The sequence below is a fragment of the Arachis duranensis genome, chromosome 4, assembly GCF_000817695.3.
Source record: "Arachis duranensis cultivar V14167 chromosome 4, aradu.V14167.gnm2.J7QH, whole genome shotgun sequence".
Classification (NCBI taxonomy): domain Eukaryota; kingdom Viridiplantae; phylum Streptophyta; class Magnoliopsida; order Fabales; family Fabaceae; genus Arachis; species Arachis duranensis.
The window spans coordinates 109,346,933-109,370,861 of record NC_029775.3 but is presented as its reverse complement, the minus strand read 5'-3'; the positions used below and the strand labels follow the sequence as shown (position 1 = coordinate 109,370,861).

Sequence of the window (23,929 nt, the reverse complement as noted above, 5' to 3'; positions counted from 1 at the left end):
ACTTTACCCGATCATCTAAGAAAAAACCAATCTTACCTTAAAATTTATTCTCTGATACCTATATCGCCTAATCCCACAAGCGGATTCAAGCCTTTTTTAAGAGTTTCTTTAAGTAATTACACAAGAGTTTAGCTTTAATAATGAAGAATAGCATAAGGGGATGTATATCATGCATCCTACCATGCAGGGCATTGGACGTGATACGTATAGTTCACTCTAATAGCAGAATTGAAGAGCTCACTACTCGCACCATCAAGGCTGCTGACGTCATGAGAGCTCATCCTAACCATATCCTCAAGAAATATTCTCCCTTCAACCTCCTCATCGTTCCTCCCCACGCTAACCTCCATCGCGGCAACATCTACTTCCTCGTTCCCCTCCTTCCCCCTCCCAACCAACACGCTGCAGCAGTAGATCAGCAACTCTCTACCTCCACTCACACAAGCACCAGCAGCCTTCTTACTCTCTGGAGGCCTCACCTCGACACCATCTCAGAGAATAGAGATGAACTGATAGAAGAACGATAGAAACTGTTCTTCTTAGTTGCGCCTTTCTATATGACATCTTCTAGGTATTTGTCTATAAGTGGTGGTTCCATGAGAGCGTAATGATAGTGGTAAGTGTTCCCTTCTGTTTCATTCTCTACTAAGCTCGATTTTGGTCTCATAAACATGATGCGTTTCTTCCACTTGAATTAATGAAACATTTTCACTTCTGTACAGGTAGCTCGAGGCGATAGGAGTGGAGAAGATGGTATCCCCATGCTGCTTAGCATAATTGGTTTTGGGGACATAATCTTACCGGGGCTTCTAGTTGCATTTTCACTAAGGTCGAAATGAAAGTCATATATATTCGTCTTCCCTAGTTTAAACACTTTAATCACTACATAAATGAAAAGAATCCCTTGTCTTATTTTAATGGTTCCTGGACTTAATTATTGTACCGATAAATTTACAGGTATGATTGGTTGGCAAAGAGGAACCTTCGGTCTGGATACTTCATGTGGGCAATGAGTGCTTACGGTTTAGGTATGCTATTTCTATGTTTAATTTTTGGTATGACTTTAGTTGGTAGGATGTGTCAAAGGGTAATTTTTCATAAAAACTTTTGGACTTTATTTACTTTGTTACAAAATTGAGCCGACTCACTTTCGGACCAGAATTAGGATGTAGATGAGAAATGCGATCACTGTTTGCTTGGTGTCTTTACATCATTCCCTTGAACTTTGATCTGCAAGTCTCTTTATTACATATGTTGCTTTGAACTTGATGGATGGGCATGGTCAACCAGCATTGCTTTATATCGTCCCGTTTACTCTTGGTTAGTACAATTGTTATTTCAACATGTTCGGGTGGCTGCTGAAGGCACCTTTGAGAACTAATGTTAAACTTTATGCATGTTTCTTACTACGAGTTGTCATCGTGATTTACAAAAATTTGTATTATTTTTAAAACCTTGGTTTTCTTCAAATGCAGGCACATTTTTGTCATTAGGAAAGAAGAGAGGTAAACTCAATCTTTTATGGACAAGAGAGGAACCAGAAATGTCTTGCCCTAATAACCAAGAGTCTCAACAATGAACGAAGTGATAATAGGAATAGTAGTATAGTGTACCATAGGTGTTGGTTTAATAGGAGACAGATAGAAACTCTAGGAGACTATGTAAACATTTAAAACTGTCATAACAAAAATTTCAACCAAATCATGTTATTAGCATGTACTTATAGTTATATCAACAGCTAAGACTTTAAGATACTATTACTTTTATTAGATTAGATTTTTTTATTTTATTTTTTTCTTAGATAGAAGATGGAATGAGATAAGAAGGAAGAAGATTTAAGAGCTTCCTCTTTGGCAATTATTTTTTGCCTTAGGGAACATAGTGTTCTTTTGTAATTATCTTATGCAAGTTTGCTTATATGAGGGTGTGGCCAAAAATGATGTCTTTGTCAAGCAAATGGAAATAAGGCAAGAGACATCACAGTCAACTCTCAATGAAGGGGCCCACAGAGGATGGTGACAAGGGAAAAAAGAAAAAGAAAAAGAAAACGAAAATGAAAATTGTTGTATAAAGATGAAAGACTATAGTTATGTTACTTATAACTAAAATTGAAATTGAAGTTGGATAAATTTCATTTTCCAAGTGTATTATGTGATGAAATATCATTAATGTAGGCTTGGCTCATGTCCCTTGTTTTACTCATTTAAGTCATTTTCTTCCTCTATTTCTTCCTAGTCACCCTTAATGAAGTAGTCTTACTCAAGTTGTAAATATTGATTATTTAGAGGAAAAAGGAGAAAATCATCAATATAACCAAATATCACATGCAATCATGAACCAAATGGGTAGCAAAAGGAAAAACCATATTCCAAATGATCAATCCAGACCCATGAATTGCACTCTTCTCTTCAATCTCATCTTATATGGAATGAGTTTTAAATCATTACTTATGTGAAGAAAAAAAATTACTCCAACAACTACAGAGTCTGAGAGTCACATTAGGAGTACAAAAATGAATATATGATCACAACCCAATTTTTAACAATTTGTCAACACAGAAATGAATCAGAGTAAGAAACTTCTTTCAAAACTCAAGCAATCAATGCACAAAGTTCAGCGTGGGGAGGAACGATGAGGAGGTGGGGGGAAGAATAGTTCCCGAGGACATGCTTAGGATGAGCTCTCATGACGTCAGCAGCCTTGATGGTGCGAGTGGTGATCTCTTCAACTCTGCTATTGGAGTGAACTATTCGTATCACGTCCAGTGCCCCGCATGACAGGATGCATGATATACATCCCCTTATGCTCTTCTTCATTCTCCACATCCTTCCATTTCCTACCCACAATACACACGCTTTCTTCTTTTCTCCTTATATATATTTTTTCTCTCCCTACATTTTTTATTCTAAAACTCACTTGCATTTATCTTCCATATTTAATAAGTTGGCAAATTACATAAAGCACTAAGCAACTAAGCACAATTATGTATGAGCAATGCAGTTAAATAGAAATCACATGATGTACAACCAAAAGCTTAACCCTTCTTAGGTGAAACATTACTTTTTCTTTGTTGGATGCCATTCGATCAATAGAGTAAACTAAAGTACCAATGTATTCTTAAAATTATTAATTTGACCCTGATACCAATTTTTTAATTTGTTTACAATTTAAATTTTTAATGAAAATTTTATTAAAGGTTTACTTTATTTATTATTATTTTTTACAAATTTTATAATCCTATTTTTTATTTTTTATTTAATTATCATTTTAATATTTTATTCGATCTTATCACGTGCATGGCACGTGCATGACACGGGTAATTACACTTGTTTGTTATTATATACAAGCATGACAAAAATTTACTATTCTTTGTCTGTTTTTTTTCTTTATCATAATATTTTGGTCTGTTTTATTTAGTTGATTAAACAAGTGGATTGAAAAATGGCTTGTTTTCTAGTCAAAGTAGGATAAGTGAGATTGTACATTGAAGAAGCACTATTGGGGCCAACATTAAGCACCATGTTAGGCCCCCGCCCCCTCCTTAATCCTATGTACATATGTACATAACACTATTACATAAAAAGTATCTTCAAGCACACGTGTCTGGATTCCATGAAAAACATTGATGCGAACTAGGTATATCCCAGCACGGTCCATTCGTTGAATAGATTATAATATATTAGATTTTTGACACATGACATAGATTAAATGAGTTATATTCTTAAAATTATTAATTTGACCCTGATACCAATTTTTTAATTTGTTTACTAATGAAAAAAAGAAGATAGCAATCAACATAATCATCAGCCACATATGTGAACTGTGAAGAGTTGGACAGTTAGAAAAATGTTTGTACCTAAAAGTTTAAAGGAAACTCGTTACTATGAAATGATCAATAATGGATTACTAATACTAATCTACACGAAAAGGAGGCGTGAGGGAGTGATCGTAATAAACTGGAACAAAATCTGGAAAAGAATAACGCACCTCAACACCACCAATGCAAAATAGAACCACCGGAACTTCAATAAACCAGGATGCCATTAATTTGTAAAGCATAAGCAAGAAACAAGAAGCGATCACAACAAAAGAAATTGCTGCCATGGTACTGATTTCTACATAACCAGTAGAACCAGCATTCTCAGTATTCAAATATTCATCCGAAGCATCCTGCAAGTTAAACATGACTATGTATCAACAGCTGGATTGATGCCTTTTTAAGTATGAGAAGAAAACTTTCTTCCGAAAGAGCAAAATTAGAACAAAAAATAATAGCATATATATATAAAATTGGCATGAAAAAGAACCAAGTAACCTTTAATAGCTTCTCCCGCTCAACAGCAGTCTCTCTAGTTGTCCAGGCAGACCAATAAGAAGCACAGAGAATGGTACCAACAGCCATAAGCCATAAAAACACTTCCGCTACATCAACTAATGGGCGCAGCGGAGAGTATAACTGCACAGACACTTAAGAGTGCAATGTATATCATGTAAGACACAAAACCAGACAGGTACCAAAATAGCCATTTTAACTTTCCCTATGTGAAACATACCTATCGATTTGTTTTGTATATGACTTTTAATGTTTTCACCAGCATCTTGTGGAAGCATCACAGTAAGAATTCCAATATCAATATCAGTTTCATTCTCTTCACAAACCATCTAGAAAAGTTCTGCACAGTAGAGACAGAGAACAGTTGCTTAAAACGAAATATAGTATAACCCTTTATTGCGACATCTGTGTTTACTCAAGCAAACAAATAATGAACAAAAAATTTTTATTTAACATTCCAAATGCTAGAATCCACAGGATCTCCTCTAATTTTGAAACCATAATGAAGAAACAAAATGAAAGAAACCGAGATCCAAAAAGAATTTTTAGCAAGTTACATGCAAACACCTGTCCGATTATTTATAATGAGGATCGCTGAAGCACCAGCTTCTTCAGCTATATTTTCCTTGGTTGTGGTGCATTGATACCCAGAAGATGTCATATAGAAAGGCGCAACTAAGAAGAACAGTTTCTATCGTTCTTCTATCAGTTCATCTATATTCTCTGTGATGGTGTCGAGGTTAGGCGGCCTCGAGAGAGTAAGACGGCTGCTGGTGCTTGTTGTGTGAGTGGAGGTAGAGAGCTGCTGATGTACTGCTGCAGCGTATTGGTTGGGAGGGGGAGGGAGAGGGGGAGGGAGGAGAACGAGCAGGTAGACATTGCCGCGATGGAGGTCAGCCTCGGGAGGAACGATGAGGAGGTTGGAGGAAGAATATTTTTTGACGATATGGTTAGGATGAGCTCTCATCACATCAGCAGCCTTGATGGTGCGAGCAGTGAGCTCTTCAATTCTGCTATTGGAGTGAACTATTCGTATCACGTCCAATGCCCCGCATGGTAGGATGCATGATATGCATCCCCTTATGCTCTTCATTATTAAAGCTACGTTGGAGAAGAAAATGGGGTAAAAGTGGCAAAGGATGAAATGGTGGCCGAATGGGAGAAGAAGATGGGGGTAAAAGTGGAAGTTTTAAGGTAAGACTGGTTTTTTTCTTAAGTTGAAGTATGATAAAAAAACTTCCATTTCCTTGGAGAAGAAGACGGGGAAGCTTAAACCAAAATATATATAGAAAAAGAGTTAGCCAGAAAAAGATGCGGGTCACATAAAGAGAAAGAGAGAGAGTGAAAGGGAATGGGAATGGGCTTTACTTTTACTCTCTTGTTAGTTCTACGATATTGTTCTATGGAAGCGGGCGGGCTGTTAGAAGTTCGGCCCGATTTTTTTTTTGTGTCGCATACTCATACACATACAATAAGAGAGAACCCACTCCTTCCCTTCCTCTTTGACTGACTGAATAGAGTTCGCTCTTCTCTCGATGTTCCCATTCTGATCGCCTCTTTCATAATCTTTTCTATAGGTAGAAAAGAGGACTTTTATCACGTTTGAGAGTAGTCCCCTCTTTGGCAGAAAGTGGAAAGTCTTCGAGTACTCATCCTATAAACTATAGTTTAGGAAGTAAACTATTAAAGTTTTTGTTGCTTTCATCACTCCTCATTTACACCATAATAATAATAATAATAATAATAATAATAATAATAATAATAATAATAATAATAATAATAATAATAATACCCTTCCAATATTAATATTTTATACATATATTAATACCTTACTTTATATTTCTATACATTTTTCGTATAGAAAATTTTTAAACATTCTTAAAATATTAATATAATTTTAATTGTTAATGTCAATTAATAAATAATGTATACTTTTTATAATTAAAATGAATGGTTAAAATTGCTAATACATATATATTTTAAAAATATTTAAAATTTTTCTTATCATATAATATAATCATCATAACAAAGTTTATCTCTTCTTCTAAATAATCACATAATATAATTATATATAAAGTTTAACTTAATTTCACATAAACCATATATATAGTTAAATTAACAAAAGTGTAGCCCTAACTATTTTAACTAGAAGTGATACAAATATAAATATATATAATTAAAAATTTAATTTTGATATATTTTTATAGAAAATTTTGGCTAATTATGACTGAAAATTTTTTGTTATCAAACTTTTTTCCATCACAATATATAGTGTGAGTGAGGATGCCAAATTCAAAATAAACGGCATTTATAATTAAAATCTTATCGTAACGGATAAAGTTAAAAGGGATTCTAGCTGTATTGAAAGAAAACCTAATAAATTAATACATGGAGAGATCATTTTTATTTTCTTACAAAATTTTAAGAGTGATAAAAAATACGAAAATTTAAAAAAATAAAAACTCTAATCAAAAGTGAACTGATTATAAAATCTATTGCACAGAAACAATCTTAAAAATCGAATCCAAGATATGATGCTTAAATAACTCAAACAAAACCACTTATGCCCGCTTGGACATTGTAACTAAGCTAGTTGTACTTTGGAGGACTTGGAAGAGTCAATAATTGTTGAATTGTCCTCAATAAACTCTGGTGAGTGGTGACATGCATATGCATATTCCTTCTCTCATCACAAGATAAAGGAACCTTAATTATTTTCCTCCATAAGCCAATGGTCAATGAAAAAAAATAAATTGAAAACTAATTATAAATAGGGGCATGGTCCCAAGAGCATTCCCAGTTTAATAGGGTGATAAAAAGAAAAGAATGATCCCAAGAGCATTTTCTGTTTAATCTATCATGATTAATGATGAGAATCATTTTTGGGTCAACTTGCACAAAGTGCATATACAAAGAAAAATGCAAACAATACCTAAATTCAGGAATTACAGTTGAAAATGTGGACAAAATAAAATGTATAACATCATAGATTAGTGAACATAAATTTTTAACAAATATATCATCATAATCTCCTGATCATGTGCTTGCTTCTGTAATAAAATTATCGTAAATTATATATATACTTTAAATCTAGCTTGAGCTTATGTTAAAATTAAATTATTTATTTATGTTAAAGATATAATAATTTATATGTCATTTTTTATCGACTTAAGTTTTGAAAAAAGTAGTATGACGAAAATTTGTTACATTATTTTCTCCCTGTACATTTTTCATCATGTAATATTCTCTTCTTCATATGATTTTTTATTTTCCTTTTGTGCACATGCTGTATTTTGGAGTATATAAAAGAAAAGTGATTATATTTTAGCTTCTCGTGCTAATTAGTAGTTCATATATACATTATTCCCACTATTGATCATCCATATTTAATTAGTATATGCATGCATATGTGCACATATTTCATCACATTATTTGTCTGTGTCTTATTCATGTAAAATTACGAACTATCAGAGGATACTAGTATAGGCCGAAGTCCCCCCAAAAATTTCAATAACTTAATATAGATCAAAAAATTTTGTATAATATTCATTTTATAAAAATAGTATTGTATTTATTTTGGTCTTGCTTTGTTGCTTTAATCATAGATTTTTTGGGCGTTGAACTTTTGCATGCACAAGTTAAGGTTGTAATTTAATTTTCCAGAGCTTATCAATTGACGCGGTTTTTCTCTCTTGCTAAGATTGCTAAGTTGGCTTTACGATTTTTATATGTTTTGAAATTTCAATTTTCTTCTTATTAGCTTTGCTATAAATTAAAACAAATTATTTGTTTGCAGTTCCATATTTTAATATGATTTGTGTAAGCTATTTTTTAAGACAGTATGCTCATATTAACTTCTTAGATCACTTAAATTTTGTAACTTTTCCAAAGATCGTAAGGATCAAGGATCATGGGAATCAATGGAGGGTCTATTCTACTATTATGCAAATTTTGTTCCTCTGACTCCAATAAAATTCTTGGAGAGAGTAGCAAGTTTTTGCAGGGAGAGAATATCACTTGTTTATGGTTCTTTTGGAGTATAAATGAGGTGAGACACATCAAAAGTGTTTGAAACTTGTACTAAGAAAAATATTAGGAAGCATCCTTAAATTCTTTAAGGTGAATGGATTCAATCATTGATGCTATTATATATTCAATGTTGTTTTGAAACAGGTTACAACATTATCACCTAATGTTCTAGCAGAAGTATAAGCTGCATTTTGCAATCCTAATGGCTGGATCCATTATCTTCACCTTAAATTCGCGCCTCAATGCGTCCATGGTTTCAGTCCCGCTGCATCTAGTGAAAATTCAACGATGAAACAAGACACAAACGGAAGATGTATAGTCGTCAATATAAGTTGAGACATGAGTGAGCGATTGAAGAGGGATGATGATATATCAAGTAACACTTAAGTTGCTAGCTAGAAATAATGCAATGCAATAATGCTGTCACATACATATATAGATAAGATTGGATTTATTTATTAATTAGTGGTAAAGCTGGAGCATATACATAAAGTCAACTTATTTGATTTAATTAACTGTTTTGAGCACAATTCTCTGGACCAAACTGCAGCTTATTTTTCTTGGTATCAAAAATGAATTTAAAGTCAACTTGTTGGTAGGCACCCAAGAGATTCACTTGCTGGTCTGGGAAAATGTTGAAACAGAATCATTCTGTGTCCCGTTTTAGTTTCTGTTCAAAAACATTTTGAGGAGGTAAATCGAGATGAACACCTCCTTTGAAGTAGTAATTGACACTTGGTATGTTGGCAGTAAATCCTTGTGGCTTCCTCATCCTCTTATAACAAATTTGGTCTTTAAAGGTTACGACATCCTTTTTAGAGTCCTCAGTTGCGGTAATTAGAATGCAATCTAATTTACTCACAAGTTTTTCATGGGCACCGTTCAGCATAAGTGAATCAGTGGAGCCAAAGTCAACAACTAACTGCTGATTTTCAAGCCTCCTCCGATCAATCCGAAGCCTCTCGCCGTTTACTCCAAGGTCTTCCAGCTGCAGAACAAAGTAATTTTTAGTTGCTTTAGTCATAAGAAGATCCACCGTCTGGAACCTTGTTAACGGCTTCACTTCTGAGGCAAACCTCAGGTAGGTTGGAGGAGGGTTTTTCACATGGCGCGGAACCATGCAGTATGAAAATTTCTTTCCTTTATATTGGCTTAGAAAAGAAAGGGGACCAGGGCTCATGCCAAAAATTCCTGCTATCTGATAAGCATCACCAGCATTACCGTCATCGTCATAGTTCTTATAACCGCACCCGAAGACAATCCCTCTCACCGCCTCCGTACCACTTGTAGACGAAGTAGAGAGGAATCTGAAGGTCTCACTGGAAAGCACGCTTGTGCTGTTGATGGATCCAGTTTTGTACTTCACCGTGTATATGCAGTGGCCTTTTTCGTCGGAGCGACTGTATTTGCAGAGGGGGTAACTTGAAGGCAGAGGTTGGTAGGTTCTTGACTTGCTATCCGGAAACGATTCTTCTTTCTGAGGATAGCACCTATGGTTTTCATCTTGAATCTTGCATTCCTCACACTGAATCCATATTAAGTCGGATCCAGTGTAGATAAGATTTGTAAGCGACATCACCCTCGATGTCGATGGTACCAATACTAATCTTTACTACCACGTCTTGTTTATATGGGGAAACCAAGGGATTTACAAGGTTAGAATGATAAAATTGAGATTTTGGAGAATGGGGTGGAATGAGCTCGAGGGACAAGCCATCACTTAGTGACGGTGGTGGTGGAAGAAGGGGTGATGACATTGATTATAAAACCATGAAGAAGAGGAAGAAAGCTAAAATCATCATTTTCATTAATAGGCAAGCAACATCATGATATTATATCAATTACAACTTTACAAGTGCTTTAATTAATGGTAAGGACTAGGACACAAATTCAGAAATTGGTATGACATTTATGATTTAATAATTCTTTAGCTAATTATTGAAAAAATGTGGTAACCAGCTAATTTGGTAGCTGAAGTCATCTAATATGTCTATGGATTATTTTTAGAGTTATGTTAGATGGCCAATAATTTATTAGCCAATATAGTCACTACTTACTGAAAGGAGATAAAATATAATAATTTATTCAATCATGCTATTAATAAGTATTTGACATTTCATACAAAAGTTTATTATATTAGTATAAATAAGTTTGATTATGCATTTATTATATATTTAATCGATTATTTTATTATGACATATTTAATTAATTTAGTGATTAATTATTTAATTGAAAATGTATAAATTAATATATAAATATATATATTTATTTGATTATTGCTTTTTAATATAAATATTTTTGATAATGCATTCTGATTGCTACCATTATTTGAGATTTATCTTAGTAAAATATGTACTTACTGTGTTTGTAATACTTTTGGCTTACCTTATAAATTGATTGATAATATTTTTACTCTTAATTTTTTATAAAGTAACTCCAAATATAATTTCTTTGCTTTGTATATTTTTATGAATTTATAGAAAAAAATAACATTATTAAAATAACAGTGACATTATTCATTTTTAGACACTATTTTAATATTAGTATTTTTTAATAATTAATATGTATTTTTTAATTAAAAATATTCTAAATATGTAATTAATTATAATAATATTTTTATATATTTAGTATACAAATATAATTACTTAAATTTCTTGCAGTACCCATATACTTTCTTCATGAAATTGTGTGAAAAAGATGTTAGAAGGTGAGTTAGTGTGTTAGAAAGCAAGCATGAATTTTATGAAACGTGAACGCACACACAAAGCTCGTGGCCGACCCACCAAGCGTACACACAAAACTCGTGGCCGACCCACCAAACCCAAAAGCGTACACACAAAGCTCGTGAATTAGTGAAATTTCTAGTTCAACGGTTATCACGCGGTGTTTTCTTCAAATTAAAAATAAAAAATTTATTTTCATAAAATTATGAGTAATTATCTTGATTAATTACTAAAACTTTTAAAATTGGATACTAATTTTGTAAAAATTTAAATATAATGTATTTTTAATGTAAAAATTGTTTTACATATATATTTAATTATATAATTTATTATTAAAAATAATTATAATTGTATATTATATAAAATATTTTATATTATCAATATATTAAAGTTAAATTTATTTTTTAAATATCAAAATATATAAAAAAATTTTAACATTTATTTTTATTAGATAATATTATATTTTTTTTAATTTGATTAAAAATAAAATATAAAAAATTTATAAAATTATAAAATAATTATTTTAATTAAACAAATTAAATTAAGAAAATTATATTATTTAATAAAAATGAAATTAAAAAAATTATTTTTAAAAGATTAAAATATTTAATATTAAAAATTTGGGAGTCTATGTAAATTACTCTAAAATTATGATTAAAAAACTTCGCATTTTGCAACAAAAACTGTTACTATTCTCTCTCTCTTTCCACCACCCCAACCCCAATTCTTCATCTTTTATATGCTGTACCTTCTCTTTCTCCATTTTCTATTCAAAAGATGTCAATTTATTTCCTCTAATTAAAAATGCAAAAATACAGCATGAGGGAGCAAGAAATGTAAAGGAAACACATTAAAAAAACGCCAGAGTTTAAGGGCTTCAACACAAGACAAATTACATAAAGCGTTAAGCAACTAGTAAAATTATGTATGACAAATGTAGTTGAATAGAAACCACATGATGGACAACCAAAAGCTTAACCTTTCTTAGGTGAAACATCACTTTTTCTTTGATAGATGTCATTCGATCAATAGAATAAACTAAAGTACCAATGTTTGATCTGATTTAGCTAAGCACAAATTTAATGTTTTATCTAAGTCTCATAAAGATGAGGAATAAAAATAGATTCATGATGGTAAAACATAACGATTAGGTGGAAAATTGAGATTATTGGTTAGTCCAAGATATTGTTCTGTAACCATAACGATTCTAAGTAAAATCCTTCAGTAGAAAGCATAACCACATTTTAAAGAGATCAAATAATAGATATGCATGCAAAATCAAATCATGAGTCCTTCTCCGCAAGTGTTAAAGTAATTAATTACATATGGCTTTGAGAGTTGGTAAAAATTAAAGCTGCTGTTATATTGTTATGTGAGAAATAAATTAACCAAATTATTTAATTCATGCAGTAATTCATAGACATATATATATATATATATACTTAACCAAATTATTTAATTCATGCAGTAATTCATAGACATATATATATATATATATACTTAACCAAATTATTTAATTCATGCAGTAATTCATAGACATATATATATATATATATACTTAACCAAATTATTTAATTCATGCAGTAATTCATAGACATATATATATATATATATACTTAACCAAATTATTTAATTCATGCAGTAATTCATAGACATATATATATATATATATACTTAACCAAATTATTTAATTCATGCAGTAATTCATAGACATATATATATATATATATACTTAACCAAATTATTTAATTCATGCAGTAATTCATAGACATATATATATATATATATACTTAACCAAATTATTTAATTCATGCAGTAATTCATAGACATATATATATATATATATACTTAACCAAATTATTTAATTCATGCAGTAATTCATAGACATAAATTAATATACCGTATATGCATTACGTACAGTACGTAGCAGTAGCACTACTTGAGTGAAATTATGCATACACGATGCATGTGTATTAGGTGCAGCCACAAAATATAAATAAATTAAAAGTATTAAGAAGGCTCAAATTAAAGTGTTTTATAGAGATAGATGGAGGTGGCATGCATAGTAGTAGTAGTATTTGTTTTAATTTGGGGATGGGGATTAGGAAGAGTTATGGAATCAGAAATAGAAATGGAAGCTAAGAACATAATTAAGCTTATTAGGTAGCCACTACACAATTAATTCGGGGACCATTCCTTCCAAAAATAGCTTAACATGAGAAACCATGGGAAAATGAACTTTGCATGAAAATAGAAGGGTTGAAAATTATTCAAAAGGATATATATATATATATATATATAGGTGAGTTCTTTAGTGGCATGATTTTGGATGGTTAAGAATACCTATGTGTTGACTGGCAAATAACTTTGCAACATATGGTATGTATGGCAACCCGTAGAACCAAGGTTCAGAAAATCGGACCGATCATCAAACCGCTCTAGTCACTGGTTCACTGGTTTATTGGTCTAACCGATTCAACCGGTGGTTCAACCGGAAAAACCGTTTTAGAGTAGAATAATAAATAAATTATAAATACACATCCTAGAATATAATTATAGTCTGATACAAATCTTAAAATATCTTCGAAATTAAAAACACTACATAAAATACCATCAACCAAATACATATGATCTTATCAAAATCCAAACTCAAAAGTTAAATAGTAATAAAAGCATATGTAAATATTAGATCCCAACATCAGCATGTTATTATTCACAGAAGCATTGTTATCAGCAGTTGCTTCTTGATTAATACTATCTTCCATAACTGAAATTAATAAAACATGTATGAAATTAAACAACATAACACAACAGAACACAACACAAATTAGAAGACCAGCCAGCTTAACTTTCAGATTTTTTATTTTTTATGCTCAGCAGCAAACAGAAATTGAGCCGAGAACCAAACACAAATTGACCAACAAATAGAAATTGTGCAACAAAGAGGAATTAAGCTGCAAAATAGAGCAGAAATTGAGCAGAGCACCAAACACAAATTGACCAAACACAGCCACTTACTTTTCAGATTATTAATTTCTTATGCTAATTGCTAACCAACAAACAGAAATTTCTTATGCACAGTTCACAAAGAGCAAGTTCACAGGAATTGAAATCAGAAATTGAAATCAGAAAATGCACAGAGCAAGTTCATAGAAATTGAACAGTTCACAAATGAAGTTCACAGAAAATGCACGGTTCACAAAGAGCAAGTTCACAGGAATTGAAATCAGAAATTGAAATCAGAAAATGCACAGAGCAAGTTCATAGAAATTGAACAATTCACAAATGAAGTTCACAGAAAATGCACAGTTCACAAAGAGCAAGTTCACAGGAATTGAAATCAGAAATTGAAATCAAAAAATGCACAGAGCAAGTTCACAGATATTTTGAACAGTTCACAAATGAAGTTCACAGAAAATGCACAGTTCACAAAGAGCAAGTTCACAGGAATTGAAATTAGAAATTGAAATCAGAAAATGCACAGAGCAAGTTCACAGAAATTTTGAACAGTTCACAAATGAAGTTCACAGAAAATTAAGCCGAGGTCTAAGTTCAGTTCACATTGAGGACAAAGAGAAAGAGAACATGAGCAGAGGTCTAAGTTCAGTTCAGTTCACAGAAAATTCAATCGAGGTCTAAGTGCACAGAAATTGAATGTTCACATCGATGGAAGAACATGAGCAGAGGCGAAGGACAAAGAGAAATGAGCAGAGGACGAGTCACTCACCTGGGGTCGATGGAGTGCTGCCGGTGTTGCCTGTTGAGGACCGCCGATGAGAGGCTACTACGTGCTGGTGTTGAGACTTGAGAAGATGAAGACGATGGAAATTGAGGGCTACTGGGCAGGAACCAGGCGACGATGGAGATTGGAGGGTTGCTGGAGCTGAGGATGGCGACACCACGGGGGCGAAGGATGGCGACAGGGGGCGAAGGATGGCAAAGGAGGGTTCAGGCAGCGCCGCTAGGGTTCTCCTTCTCCATTGGAGATGTTCAGATGATGATTGATAAATGAATGGGGTCGGGGCTCGGGGGAAGAAAGGGGGGTGGGGTGCTCCACGGGCGGGTCGGGTCGGGTCATATATTTTTATTTTTTTAAAAAACGTAAAACGGCGTCGTTTAGCGTAACCGGCCGGTCACCAGTTCGGTCCAACCGGCCGGTTTTTAACCGGTTCGCCGGTTCTTGAGCGGTTCTTCTCTCCGCGGTTTTCATATAAGGACCGGACCATTTGCAGCGCCGGTTCGCGGTTAAACCGGTCGAACCGGCCGGTCCGGTCCGGTTTTCAGAACATTGCGTAGAACAGTGTACTAAAGGAAGAGTTTAATTGCAATGGCAAATATGAAAATTGGCTTCCAGAAAAGGAGTTTTATTTAGGTGGGCTATTGGGTCTGAAACTAGAAAAGGGCTGACCAATAATAGAAAAAAAGTGGTATTAAATAATTAAAAGGATGCAGCAAGTCACTGATAAGTGATAAATCCTCAAATAAAATTTAGTATCGTAATAAATTAATTTTTAATTTATTAGATTAGGAGATAATAATAATAAATAAAGCGATATAATAAATAATTGTATTCAACTATTTGTAATATTTTGTTAAGTTAATGCAATTTGTAACAAATAATAAATCAAATCATATTTGTTATAAAAAAAATCTATCTATATATTTTGTTTTTTTTTAACTTCAATAAAAAAATACAATTTATTCCATTGATTATTTCAGGTGGGATCGATGGAGGCATGGAGTCACACATAAATCAATACTAAAAAACTAAAAATTTATATAAATGATAGTTTAATTTATTTTACAATGATATTTATTTTAAAATTACTTTGAATTATAAAATATTTTAATATTTTTATTATTTGTATAATAAATTATAAGTATTATTTATCTTTTAATTTATTTAAATTATAACTATGTATGAATGAAGTATATATTTTGTAAATAAATGAAAAATTAATATTTATATGCGTTTAAGAATATATTCAACATTTTTTTACTTGTTATTCTAGGTAAATGTACTTTTCAATTAAATTATATTTTTTATTTTAAAAATCTTTATTACACTTTTTTATTTTTATTTTTATCTTATTTGTTAACTAAACATTTTATAAAATTTAAACTTAAAATTGTATTAAATATTGTTTTTTTATATGAATTTGTTGATTAACAGTATAATTGGTAATTCAATGACAAATAATATATATAAAACTTAGATTGTAAGAAGGATCATGGAATATTTAGAATTATTTTGAATTTTACAATATTCAGATGTAATTATTTATTTGTAGTTATTTTTTATTATTTTTATTTTTATCTCATTTGGTATCTAAATTTGTTATGAAATTAAAATATTTAATATTAAAAATTTAAATATGATGCAAAATCAGGTAAATTTTGTAAATTGAGAAAAGCTTCACCTATTCTGACATAGCAAATTTACTATATTCTCCTTTGTCACTATTAACGTTAGACAAAAGATTACCCTTTTTAAAGATTTCAGCAGATCTTGTTCTTACCATCAACTACATATCTCCCAAGGGTTGAAAATTATACTATATATATATATATATATATATTGCATTGTTGGCATTCCATTGCCACTGTTTCATTGGTTATGTTTTCTTAAATTTCCGAATATCAAAAAGTTGGATCTATCCACCTTTAAATGACACTGCGATGTGATGGCTGAAATCTGAATGTTTCAGATAATTTATTCATTAATTTGATTGGATCTTGATGTTAGTTTTTTACTTTATATTCCTGCAAATTACTGTTCTAATTATTTAGTATCAAATTATTTTTGTTCCATTTTATTTAATTGGTTTAAAGTGACAGCAATGCTTTATTATGTTATGAAGTGTTTACTCTTGCAAGTGTTCTGTCATATAAAAAGTGAAACACGGTTTGGGAGATACTATTTACATATCAAAATTAGACTATACTTTTTTTGGAATTAATAAAAAAAAGCATAATAATTAATAAGGCTTTTTTTAGCATATGATTATAAAATGTAACTCAAAGCCTTGTTTGTCAACATGAAATTTTAAGCTTTCATTTTTCTAAACGCTAACAAATCATTAAAAGGAAATAACAAAATATAGACGCTTGACAAATTTATATTGAAACTATTTTTTAAGTGTAGCTTGAGAAATTAATTTCAAAAATGAAGAACATTCAGGGTTATGTTATTTTAAGACTATTGTATAACTATTTACGATTGAATAAGTAATTTTGTCAATAAATTTACAATACTGCAAAAAATTAATAAAAATTAATGAACTGATTCTACATGTCTGATAGTATCCAACAGAATCAGCTATAGCTAATTTGGACAAACCAACCAATAACACTGCGTAAATGAAGCACAAGAAGCAACATTCAAAATATTAAATGTGGGTTTGGTTTTGGCCGATTGCGACAAATAAATATGTACCGGCATGAGAATTTACATAAGAAAAAATACATCTTAGTTCTATGCTCCCACAATGTTTAATATACGCTATAAGATCACTATAAAAAGTATTGTAAATACTTTTTTACAATACTATATTGTAAATACTATTTTACTACTTCTGCCCGGGAATCCCACAAACTATATTCTATACTACCGCTTCAGTATAGTACTTAGTAATTACAATTTGAAATTAACATTTTAATTTGAAGAGATAAAATTTTATTCTTTTAAGTATTTTTAGATAATAAAAATAAAAATTATAATTTTATCTTTTTTTTCTTTTTTTTTTCCTCTTTCAGCCATCTCATATTTTCATACTGAAACAACTATTATTACCGCCATAAAAAAAAATTTCTCCTCATCACTAAGGTTAGAAGTGAATCAAACCAGCTCAGGAGCCAACTCGAGTTCGACTCATTAATAGTTCGATAAGTTGAAATCGTGAGCTAGTGAGTCGAACTTGAGCTTAAATTTAAACTCATAAATTAAATGAGTCGAACTTGAGCTTGAATAAACTCAGCTCATTAGCTCGTGAACTGACTCGAATATATACCGCGTAATACATATTGATCTTTTCACTTTAGTAATTAAAAAAAATTAATCTTGATATATTGTCTATAAAAATAATTTATAGATGTATTTAATTACATAATACTATGTCAAAAAAATTAAGTGAGGCAAGAACACACGATTACATAATTGGCAATACTTCTCGAGATGCCTTGAGTTGTGATTCATTGTCCTCGTGACTTCCTTTAAGCCGGATTTGAGTCTTCAGTTCTGCTGTCTTGCTCTCCACGATCATTCGACCTTCCTGAAGAAATTTGAGAAGCAGCAATGAGATGAACAATGTTATGTTGTTTCAATACTTGAAATGATACAATTCCCATACACCAGATAATGAAGAATCAAATTAGTAGTTAACTATGTGTCTCAGCTAGTTAACAATTCTGTTTTTTTCTGAAAGCAAGATGTTACTACATTGTTACCCTATAATAAAACATCATTAATAGACATAGATCAGGTTTGATGTTTCAAGCGTGGAAGAAACATTTCCCAACTAATTCAAACAAAGCCATGTAACTTGTTATGAACTGTGGACATAAACCAATTCCAAGGTGAAACATATAAGACAGAGAAGTTACCTCAAAAGCCTTCTCAAAGGTGTCACCTAAGTGATTAAGGGAACTAGTGATTCACCTTTATTTTAATTCATTCAGGGGAAACAAGCTATCAGTTGAAGTATATCATGTATTAAACCACTCTTCCACCTTAGCTCATGAGAAACAATAAAGACGTCTCACGGCCCACAAATTCAACCCAACAGAATACACAAATTAAATTATAATTTAGTCTTTATCTTATTTTATAATTATCTTTATCTTTATCTCTATCTTATCTTTATCTACTTTTACCTTTTATAGGCCAATACTCTATATATACTTAGTTTTACTTTCATAGTTTACAATTCAATCAATCCACAATCAATAAAATTTTCTTCATCTTTTTCTTTCACAATTTTATTATCATGCAAAAACAAACGAAATCATGAAGCAATGTACAATATGAAGACTGTAGAGATAAATATAATAGGGGGTGTTTGAGCAAGACAGTAACAAATTGTAAGCCCGGTCATATGAAAACTGTAACATACCCAAGTAGTGCATAGAAAAGATAATAGGGGGTGTTTGAGCAAGCCAGCAACAAATTCAAGGTTCGATGATAATCAACTCTGATGATTTTTAGTAAAGAAAAAAAAATTAAACTCAGTGATTATTCAGCAAGACAACAACAAATTCAAGATTCAATCACTAACAAATTAATTGATTACCAATTTAACGTCATCTCAAAATACAGGGAGAAGGCAATCTGGGAAAGGGAGAACAGGAGAAGTGATGATGCATGGACTTACCAAGGGCGACTGGGTGACGAAGAGGACCCCAGCCCAGAAGAGGACGAGCGACGAAGCAAGTGACGACCCTACGACGGTCCACGATCCACGGCGACTCGCGACGGCGATTACTTGAAACCAGAAGACGACGGACGACGACAATCCGACGAGTGCTTCTGTCGCCAGAGAGGAGGAGCCCAGGGAAGGCCGCGAGACGTTGAAACACCGGCGATGAGCTTGATTGCGAGACAAGAGAGGAGAAAGGGAGAGATCTTGCATCCGACGCACAGTGAGAAAGATTGATAGAGATCGAGCAGAGAGAGACAGAGAGAGGATAGCAAGAGCAGAGAAGAAGATTTCAGAAATCTTCAGAGGCGTGAACGATTTTAGTTTTTTGTTTTTATAATTTGTTTAATCCACATGAAGAATAATTTTAATTTTTTGTTTTTTTAATATGTTTTTATTTTTTTGTTTAAATTATTTGAAATTATAAAATTAGGATTAATTGAAGATCGGTTCAGGATCATGGAATCCTTTTCTATCAGATAGGAAGGGCTATTTCAAAAAATATACTTCTAAGTAATTGCTCCATAGATCCTATATCTATCTATATGAAGAAGAAATCTTGTAACGAGGGGGATTTCTTATTTGTACAAATGGTACTTCGAACTTGGAACGAGCATGAAAGAATTAACGATACTTCTTTATCTTTTGAGTTGTTCTGTCAGATCGGTCGCTCAAGACCTTTGGTCTCTACCCGGACCTGATGAAAAAAATGGGATCAGAATCATTCTCAAAGAAGGGAATCAACAAGTATTATTCTATATAAAATAGAATAGAAAAGATTTTCTATTTCGATATTTTGCTACAATAAAAAAACAATCGGACTCTAGGAAAAGATAAAAAATAAAATCTCTCCTAAAATCTCGTTTTCCCTATTTTGATTTCTACTGTGCTTAATATTCTCCAACTATTTTTCTTATATTACAACAATAAAAAACTAATAATTGTTTTCTATCGTAGGACATTGAAATCTGAAAACAGTGACATAATCATATTGCTCTAATTTATTGGGTTGAAAAAATGCAAAGTAAAATAGTCTTCTTCACTATATATACTATGACTGACTAGTACTGCAGTACAAGGAATTCTCTAAATACGGTAGAAAAAAGACTCGAAAGAATCAAAGGTTCGGTCCTTTTTCTTAAATTTTTGATTATACAGAATAGAATTACAGTATAGAATTTATCGACTAAAATTTAGTTCTTTTACCGGCTTAGGCTTAATATGTTCATAAATTCGCGGACCTGTAAATTAGAAATTCATCTCGGACAATTGCACCTTCTCAAATTGTTTCTTTTTAAGAACCAAGAAGATTTGTGCCAAAATAATTGATGTCAAGAAGAACAAAAGACCTTGGACACGTAACGGATCTTGAAGTACTATTTCTGCATCCCCCTGACCAAATCCACCCACATTAGGATTACTCGTTAATGGTTGATCAAGTTTGATAGATTCACCCTCCGAAACAAGAAGTTCTGGTCCTGGAGGTATAATATCAATCACTTCACATCCATCCGATGCATCCGCTATAGTTATTTCGTATCCCCCCTTTTCTTTTCGTATGATTTTTTTTACTATACCCGCTGCTATAGCATTATACACAGTATTATTACTCTTGCTCCCGTCGGGATAAATTTGACCCCTCCCCCTGTTCCCGCCTACATATATTGGATATTTTAAGTAGTGAACATCTCTCAGTAGCGGGATTGGGGGAAAGAATAGGAAAGGTGATTTTACTATATTTCTAGCCGGGAATGGATTGGGGGAAAGGATAGGAAAGGTGATTTCACTATATTTCTGGCCGGGAACAGGACCTACCACAAGAATGTTTTTTTTTGTGGGACGATAGCTTTGAAAAGAGAGATTACCCAGCTTTTCTTTAATCTCGGGTGAAATACGATCGGGGGGGGCCAATTCAAAGCCCTCCGGTAAAATAAGAACAGCCCCGACATTCAAAGCCCCCTTTTTACCATTAGCAAGAACTTGTTTGATTTGCATATCATAAGGAATTCGAACAACCGCTTCAAATACAGTATCGGGAAGTACCGTTTGTGGAACTTCAATATCCACGGGCTTATTAGCCAAATGGCAATTGGCATATACAATACGACCTGTCGCTTCTCGCGGATTTTCATATCCCTGTTGTGCAAAAATAGGATATGCATCTGAAATAGGTGCTCGAATTAATATATATATTATGAGCGATACGGAAATGGATCGAGTAATCTCTTCCTTTATCCAAGAAATGGCATTTCTAGTTTGCATGGTCCAATCATTGATCCTGAAAATTCAATTTCTACAATAAATTTTGGTAGGTCACTGGCATAGTTAGTTCCCTATCCATGATTCGGCTATTTACTGAAGAACTATTCCTGGAATATGGGAAGAATCTCTTGGGTGGTGGCGATAAAGAAAAAGATTGGAATGTTGTTTAGCTTGCTTTTGTAAAAAATAAAAATAACAAACTTTTCAATTTGACCTAACCCGCGGATTTTTTTCAGTTATTCATTGAATGATAAATCACGACAAGTGATGGAGATACGCAATTTAAATAACGGAAAATCCAATATTTTATAATAGTATCTAAAATGACTGGAAATGTGGAAACAAGACCAGATATAATTTGATCATTCAGAGCAAATTCAAAATCTTTATAGAGAGAACTAATCATTAGTTCCCACCCATGGGTCGAATGGAATCCTATACATAAATCTGTTAATAAAAGAATGGAAAAAGCTTTTATTGTGTCACTTAAGTTATATAGGAATTCTCGAACCTATGAGTTAAGAATAAGAAGTTCTTGATTACCCAGATTGGAATAACCACTTAGAATAACAAAACTAAGTATGTTTGTCGAGAAATGCAAAATTGCATGGATACGATCCTCGTTGTGCGTCGTGATCAATTGGATGGTTTCTTTGTATATTTTGGTACGAAAATTTTGTGAATGTAGTTCCGGGTATTCCTTTAGCATTTCATCCAAGAGGAATAATTCCTTGAATTCTATGAATTTTTTTTAGAATAATCTTTTCTTGAATGATATTCAAGAAAATTTCAGGTTGCTTAGTATTTCACCAATTAGTAACCCAAGATTCCAGACTTTTTTGAAATGTGAAAGAAATGCACCAGGGCAAAAAGTTGAAATCGTGAGCTAGTGAGCCGAACTTGAGCTTAAATTTAAACTCATAAATTAAATGAGTCGAACTTGAGCTTGAATAAACTCAGCTCACTAGCTCGTGAACTGACTCGAATATATACCGCGTAATACATATTGATCTTTTCACTTTAGTAATTAAAAAAAATTAATCTTGATATATTGTCAATAAAAATAATTTATAGATGTATTTAATTACATAATACTATGTCAAAAAAATTAGTGAGGCAAGAACACACGATTACATAGTTGGCAATACTTCTCGAGATGCCTTGAGTTGTGATTCATTGTCCTCGTGACTTCCTTTAAGCCGGATTTGAGTCTTCAGTTCTGCTGTCTTGCTCTCCACGATCATTCGACCTTCCTGAAGAAATTTGAGAAGCAGCAATGAGATGAGCAATGTTATGTTGTTTCAATACTTGAAATGATACAATTCCCATACACCAGATAATGAAGAACCAAATTAGTAGTTAACTATGTGTCTCAGCTAGTTAACAATTCTTTTTTTTTCTCTGAAAGCAAGATGTTACTACATTGTTACCCTATAATAAAACATCATTAATAGACATAGATCAGGTTTGATGTTTCAAGCGTGGAAAAAACATTTCCCAACTAATTCAAACAAAGCCATGTAACTTGCTATGAACTGTGGACATAAACCATCTCAAAATACAGGGAGAAGGCAATCTGGGAAAGGGAGAATAGGGGAAGTGATGATGCATGGACTTACCAAAGGCGACTGGGTGACGAAGAGGACCCCAGCCCAGAAGAGGACGAGCGACGAAGCAAGTGACGACCCTACGCCAGTCCACGATCCATGGCGACTCGCGAGGGCGAATACTTGAATCCAGAAGACGATGGGCGACGACGATCCGACGAGTGCTTCTGTCGCCGGAGAGGAGCCCAGGAAAGGCCGCGAGACGATGAAACACCGGCGATGAGCTCGATTGCGAGACAAGAGAGGAGAGAGGGAGAGATCTTGCGTCCGACGCACAGTGAGAAAGATTGATGAGATAGAGAGAGGATAGCAAGAGCAGAGAAGAAGATTTCAGAAATCTTAAGAGGCGTGAACGATTTTAGTTTTTTGTTTTTATAATATGTTTAATCTTATATAACTACTAGTTATGGGTCACACACCTCAAGCCTATTAAGCATAAATTCTATGTGTACATGATAATGATTTAGATATAGTTATCTTGGTGTGAACATGTTAATTGATAATTATTAAATAATTTGATATGTTTAATTAAATTGTTATTTAATAATTTTAAATTATTAA

The 23,929-nt window shown here is 32.5% G+C and overlaps 6 protein-coding genes and 2 pseudogenes across 6 annotated transcripts in view; 1 reads left to right on the top strand and 7 right to left on the bottom strand.

The window, feature by feature from the left end:
- Nucleotides 1-140: 140 nt before the first annotated feature.
- LOC107485748 (signal peptide peptidase-like 2) lies at nucleotides 141-1,579 on the top strand (annotated as a pseudogene).
- A 2,333-nt stretch (nucleotides 1,580-3,912) lies between these two features.
- Nucleotides 3,913-4,662, bottom strand: LOC107485749 (signal peptide peptidase-like 4). The gene is made up of 3 exons (XM_016106285.3): nucleotides 4,554-4,662; nucleotides 4,316-4,467; nucleotides 3,913-4,170 (listed from the first exon to the last, which is right to left on the bottom strand). The coding sequence occupies exons 1-3, from the start codon at nucleotides 4,660-4,662 to the stop codon at nucleotides 3,913-3,915; spliced, it is 519 nt and encodes a 172-aa protein (XP_015961771.1).
- Nucleotides 4,663-9,008: 4,346 nt separating this feature from the next.
- Nucleotides 9,009-9,938, bottom strand: LOC107485752 (aspartic proteinase nepenthesin-2-like). The gene has a single exon (XM_016106287.1). It carries the CDS (start codon nucleotides 9,936-9,938, stop codon nucleotides 9,009-9,011), a length of 930 nt encoding a protein of 309 aa, XP_015961773.1.
- Nucleotides 9,939-12,967: 3,029 nt separating this feature from the next.
- Nucleotides 12,968-15,295, bottom strand: LOC127746693 (uncharacterized). The gene is made up of 3 exons (XM_052260676.1): nucleotides 15,223-15,295; nucleotides 14,813-15,109; nucleotides 12,968-13,852 (listed from the first exon to the last, which is right to left on the bottom strand). The coding sequence occupies exons 1-3, from the start codon at nucleotides 15,293-15,295 to the stop codon at nucleotides 13,722-13,724; spliced, it is 501 nt and encodes a 166-aa protein (XP_052116636.1). The 3' UTR covers nucleotides 12,968-13,721.
- A 2,929-nt stretch (nucleotides 15,296-18,224) lies between these two features.
- LOC107485780 (uncharacterized) lies at nucleotides 18,225-19,754 on the bottom strand. The gene is made up of 2 exons (XM_016106314.3): nucleotides 19,455-19,754; nucleotides 18,225-18,356 (listed from the first exon to the last, which is right to left on the bottom strand). Exons 1-2 carry the CDS (start codon nucleotides 19,710-19,712, stop codon nucleotides 18,234-18,236), a joined length of 381 nt encoding a protein of 126 aa, XP_015961800.1. The 5' UTR covers nucleotides 19,713-19,754; the 3' UTR covers nucleotides 18,225-18,233.
- Nucleotides 19,755-20,663: 909 nt separating this feature from the next.
- LOC127746790 (cytochrome f-like) lies at nucleotides 20,664-21,986 on the bottom strand. The gene has a single exon (XM_052261165.1). The coding sequence runs from the start codon at nucleotides 21,759-21,761 to the stop codon at nucleotides 20,748-20,750; it is 1,014 nt and encodes a 337-aa protein (XP_052117125.1). The 5' UTR covers nucleotides 21,762-21,986; the 3' UTR covers nucleotides 20,664-20,747.
- Nucleotides 21,987-21,993: 7 nt separating this feature from the next.
- LOC127746692 (chloroplast envelope membrane protein-like) lies at nucleotides 21,994-22,766 on the bottom strand (annotated as a pseudogene).
- Nucleotides 22,767-22,812: 46 nt separating this feature from the next.
- LOC107485753 (uncharacterized) overlaps nucleotides 22,813-23,929 on the bottom strand; it is a 2,848-nt gene continuing 1,731 nt past the window's right edge. The window contains exons 2-3 of the mRNA XM_052260674.1: nucleotides 23,381-23,628; nucleotides 22,813-23,014 (exon numbers count right to left, since the gene is read on the bottom strand). Of these exons, the coding sequence (XP_052116634.1) occupies nucleotides 22,892-23,014; nucleotides 23,381-23,628 (371 nt within the window). The 3' untranslated portion in view covers nucleotides 22,813-22,891. The remainder of the gene's footprint in view (nucleotides 23,015-23,380; nucleotides 23,629-23,929) is intronic.

What these genes read in the sequence shown, in the direction of transcription:
- LOC127746790 (XM_052261165.1), bottom strand. Translation starts at nt 21,761, where the DNA reads ATGCAAACTAGAAATGCCATTTCTTGGATAAAGGAAGAGATTACTCGA.
- LOC127746693 (XM_052260676.1), bottom strand. Translation starts at nt 15,295, where the DNA reads ATGAAAACCGCGGAGAGAAGAACCGCTCAAGAACCGGCGAACCGGTTA. An exon ending in CGGCCGGTTGGACCGAACTG is followed by an intron (nt 15,110 to 15,222) that starts GTGACCGGCCGG and finishes TCTTCCCCCGAG; the next exon opens with CCCCGACCCCATTCATTTAT. An exon ending in CAGCACTCCATCGACCCCAG is followed by an intron (nt 13,853 to 14,812) that starts GTGAGTGACTCG and finishes TATTAATTTCAG; the next exon opens with TTATGGAAGATAGTATTAAT.
- LOC107485752 (XM_016106287.1), bottom strand. Translation starts at nt 9,938, where the DNA reads ATGTCGCTTACAAATCTTATCTACACTGGATCCGACTTAATATGGATT.
- LOC107485780 (XM_016106314.3), bottom strand. Translation starts at nt 19,712, where the DNA reads ATGCAAGATCTCTCCCTTTCTCCTCTCTTGTCTCGCAATCAAGCTCAT. An exon ending in TCGTCACCCAGTCGCCCTTG is followed by an intron (nt 18,357 to 19,454) that starts GTAAGTCCATGC and finishes AAATTTCTTCAG; the next exon opens with GAAGGTCGAATGATCGTGGA.
- LOC107485749 (XM_016106285.3), bottom strand. Translation starts at nt 4,662, where the DNA reads ATGGTTTGTGAAGAGAATGAAACTGATATTGATATTGGAATTCTTACT. An exon ending in TATACAAAACAAATCGATAG is followed by an intron (nt 4,468 to 4,553) that starts GTATGTTTCACA and finishes TGCACTCTTAAG; the next exon opens with TGTCTGTGCAGTTATACTCT. An exon ending in AGCGGGAGAAGCTATTAAAG is followed by an intron (nt 4,171 to 4,315) that starts GTTACTTGGTTC and finishes TTTAACTTGCAG; the next exon opens with GATGCTTCGGATGAATATTT.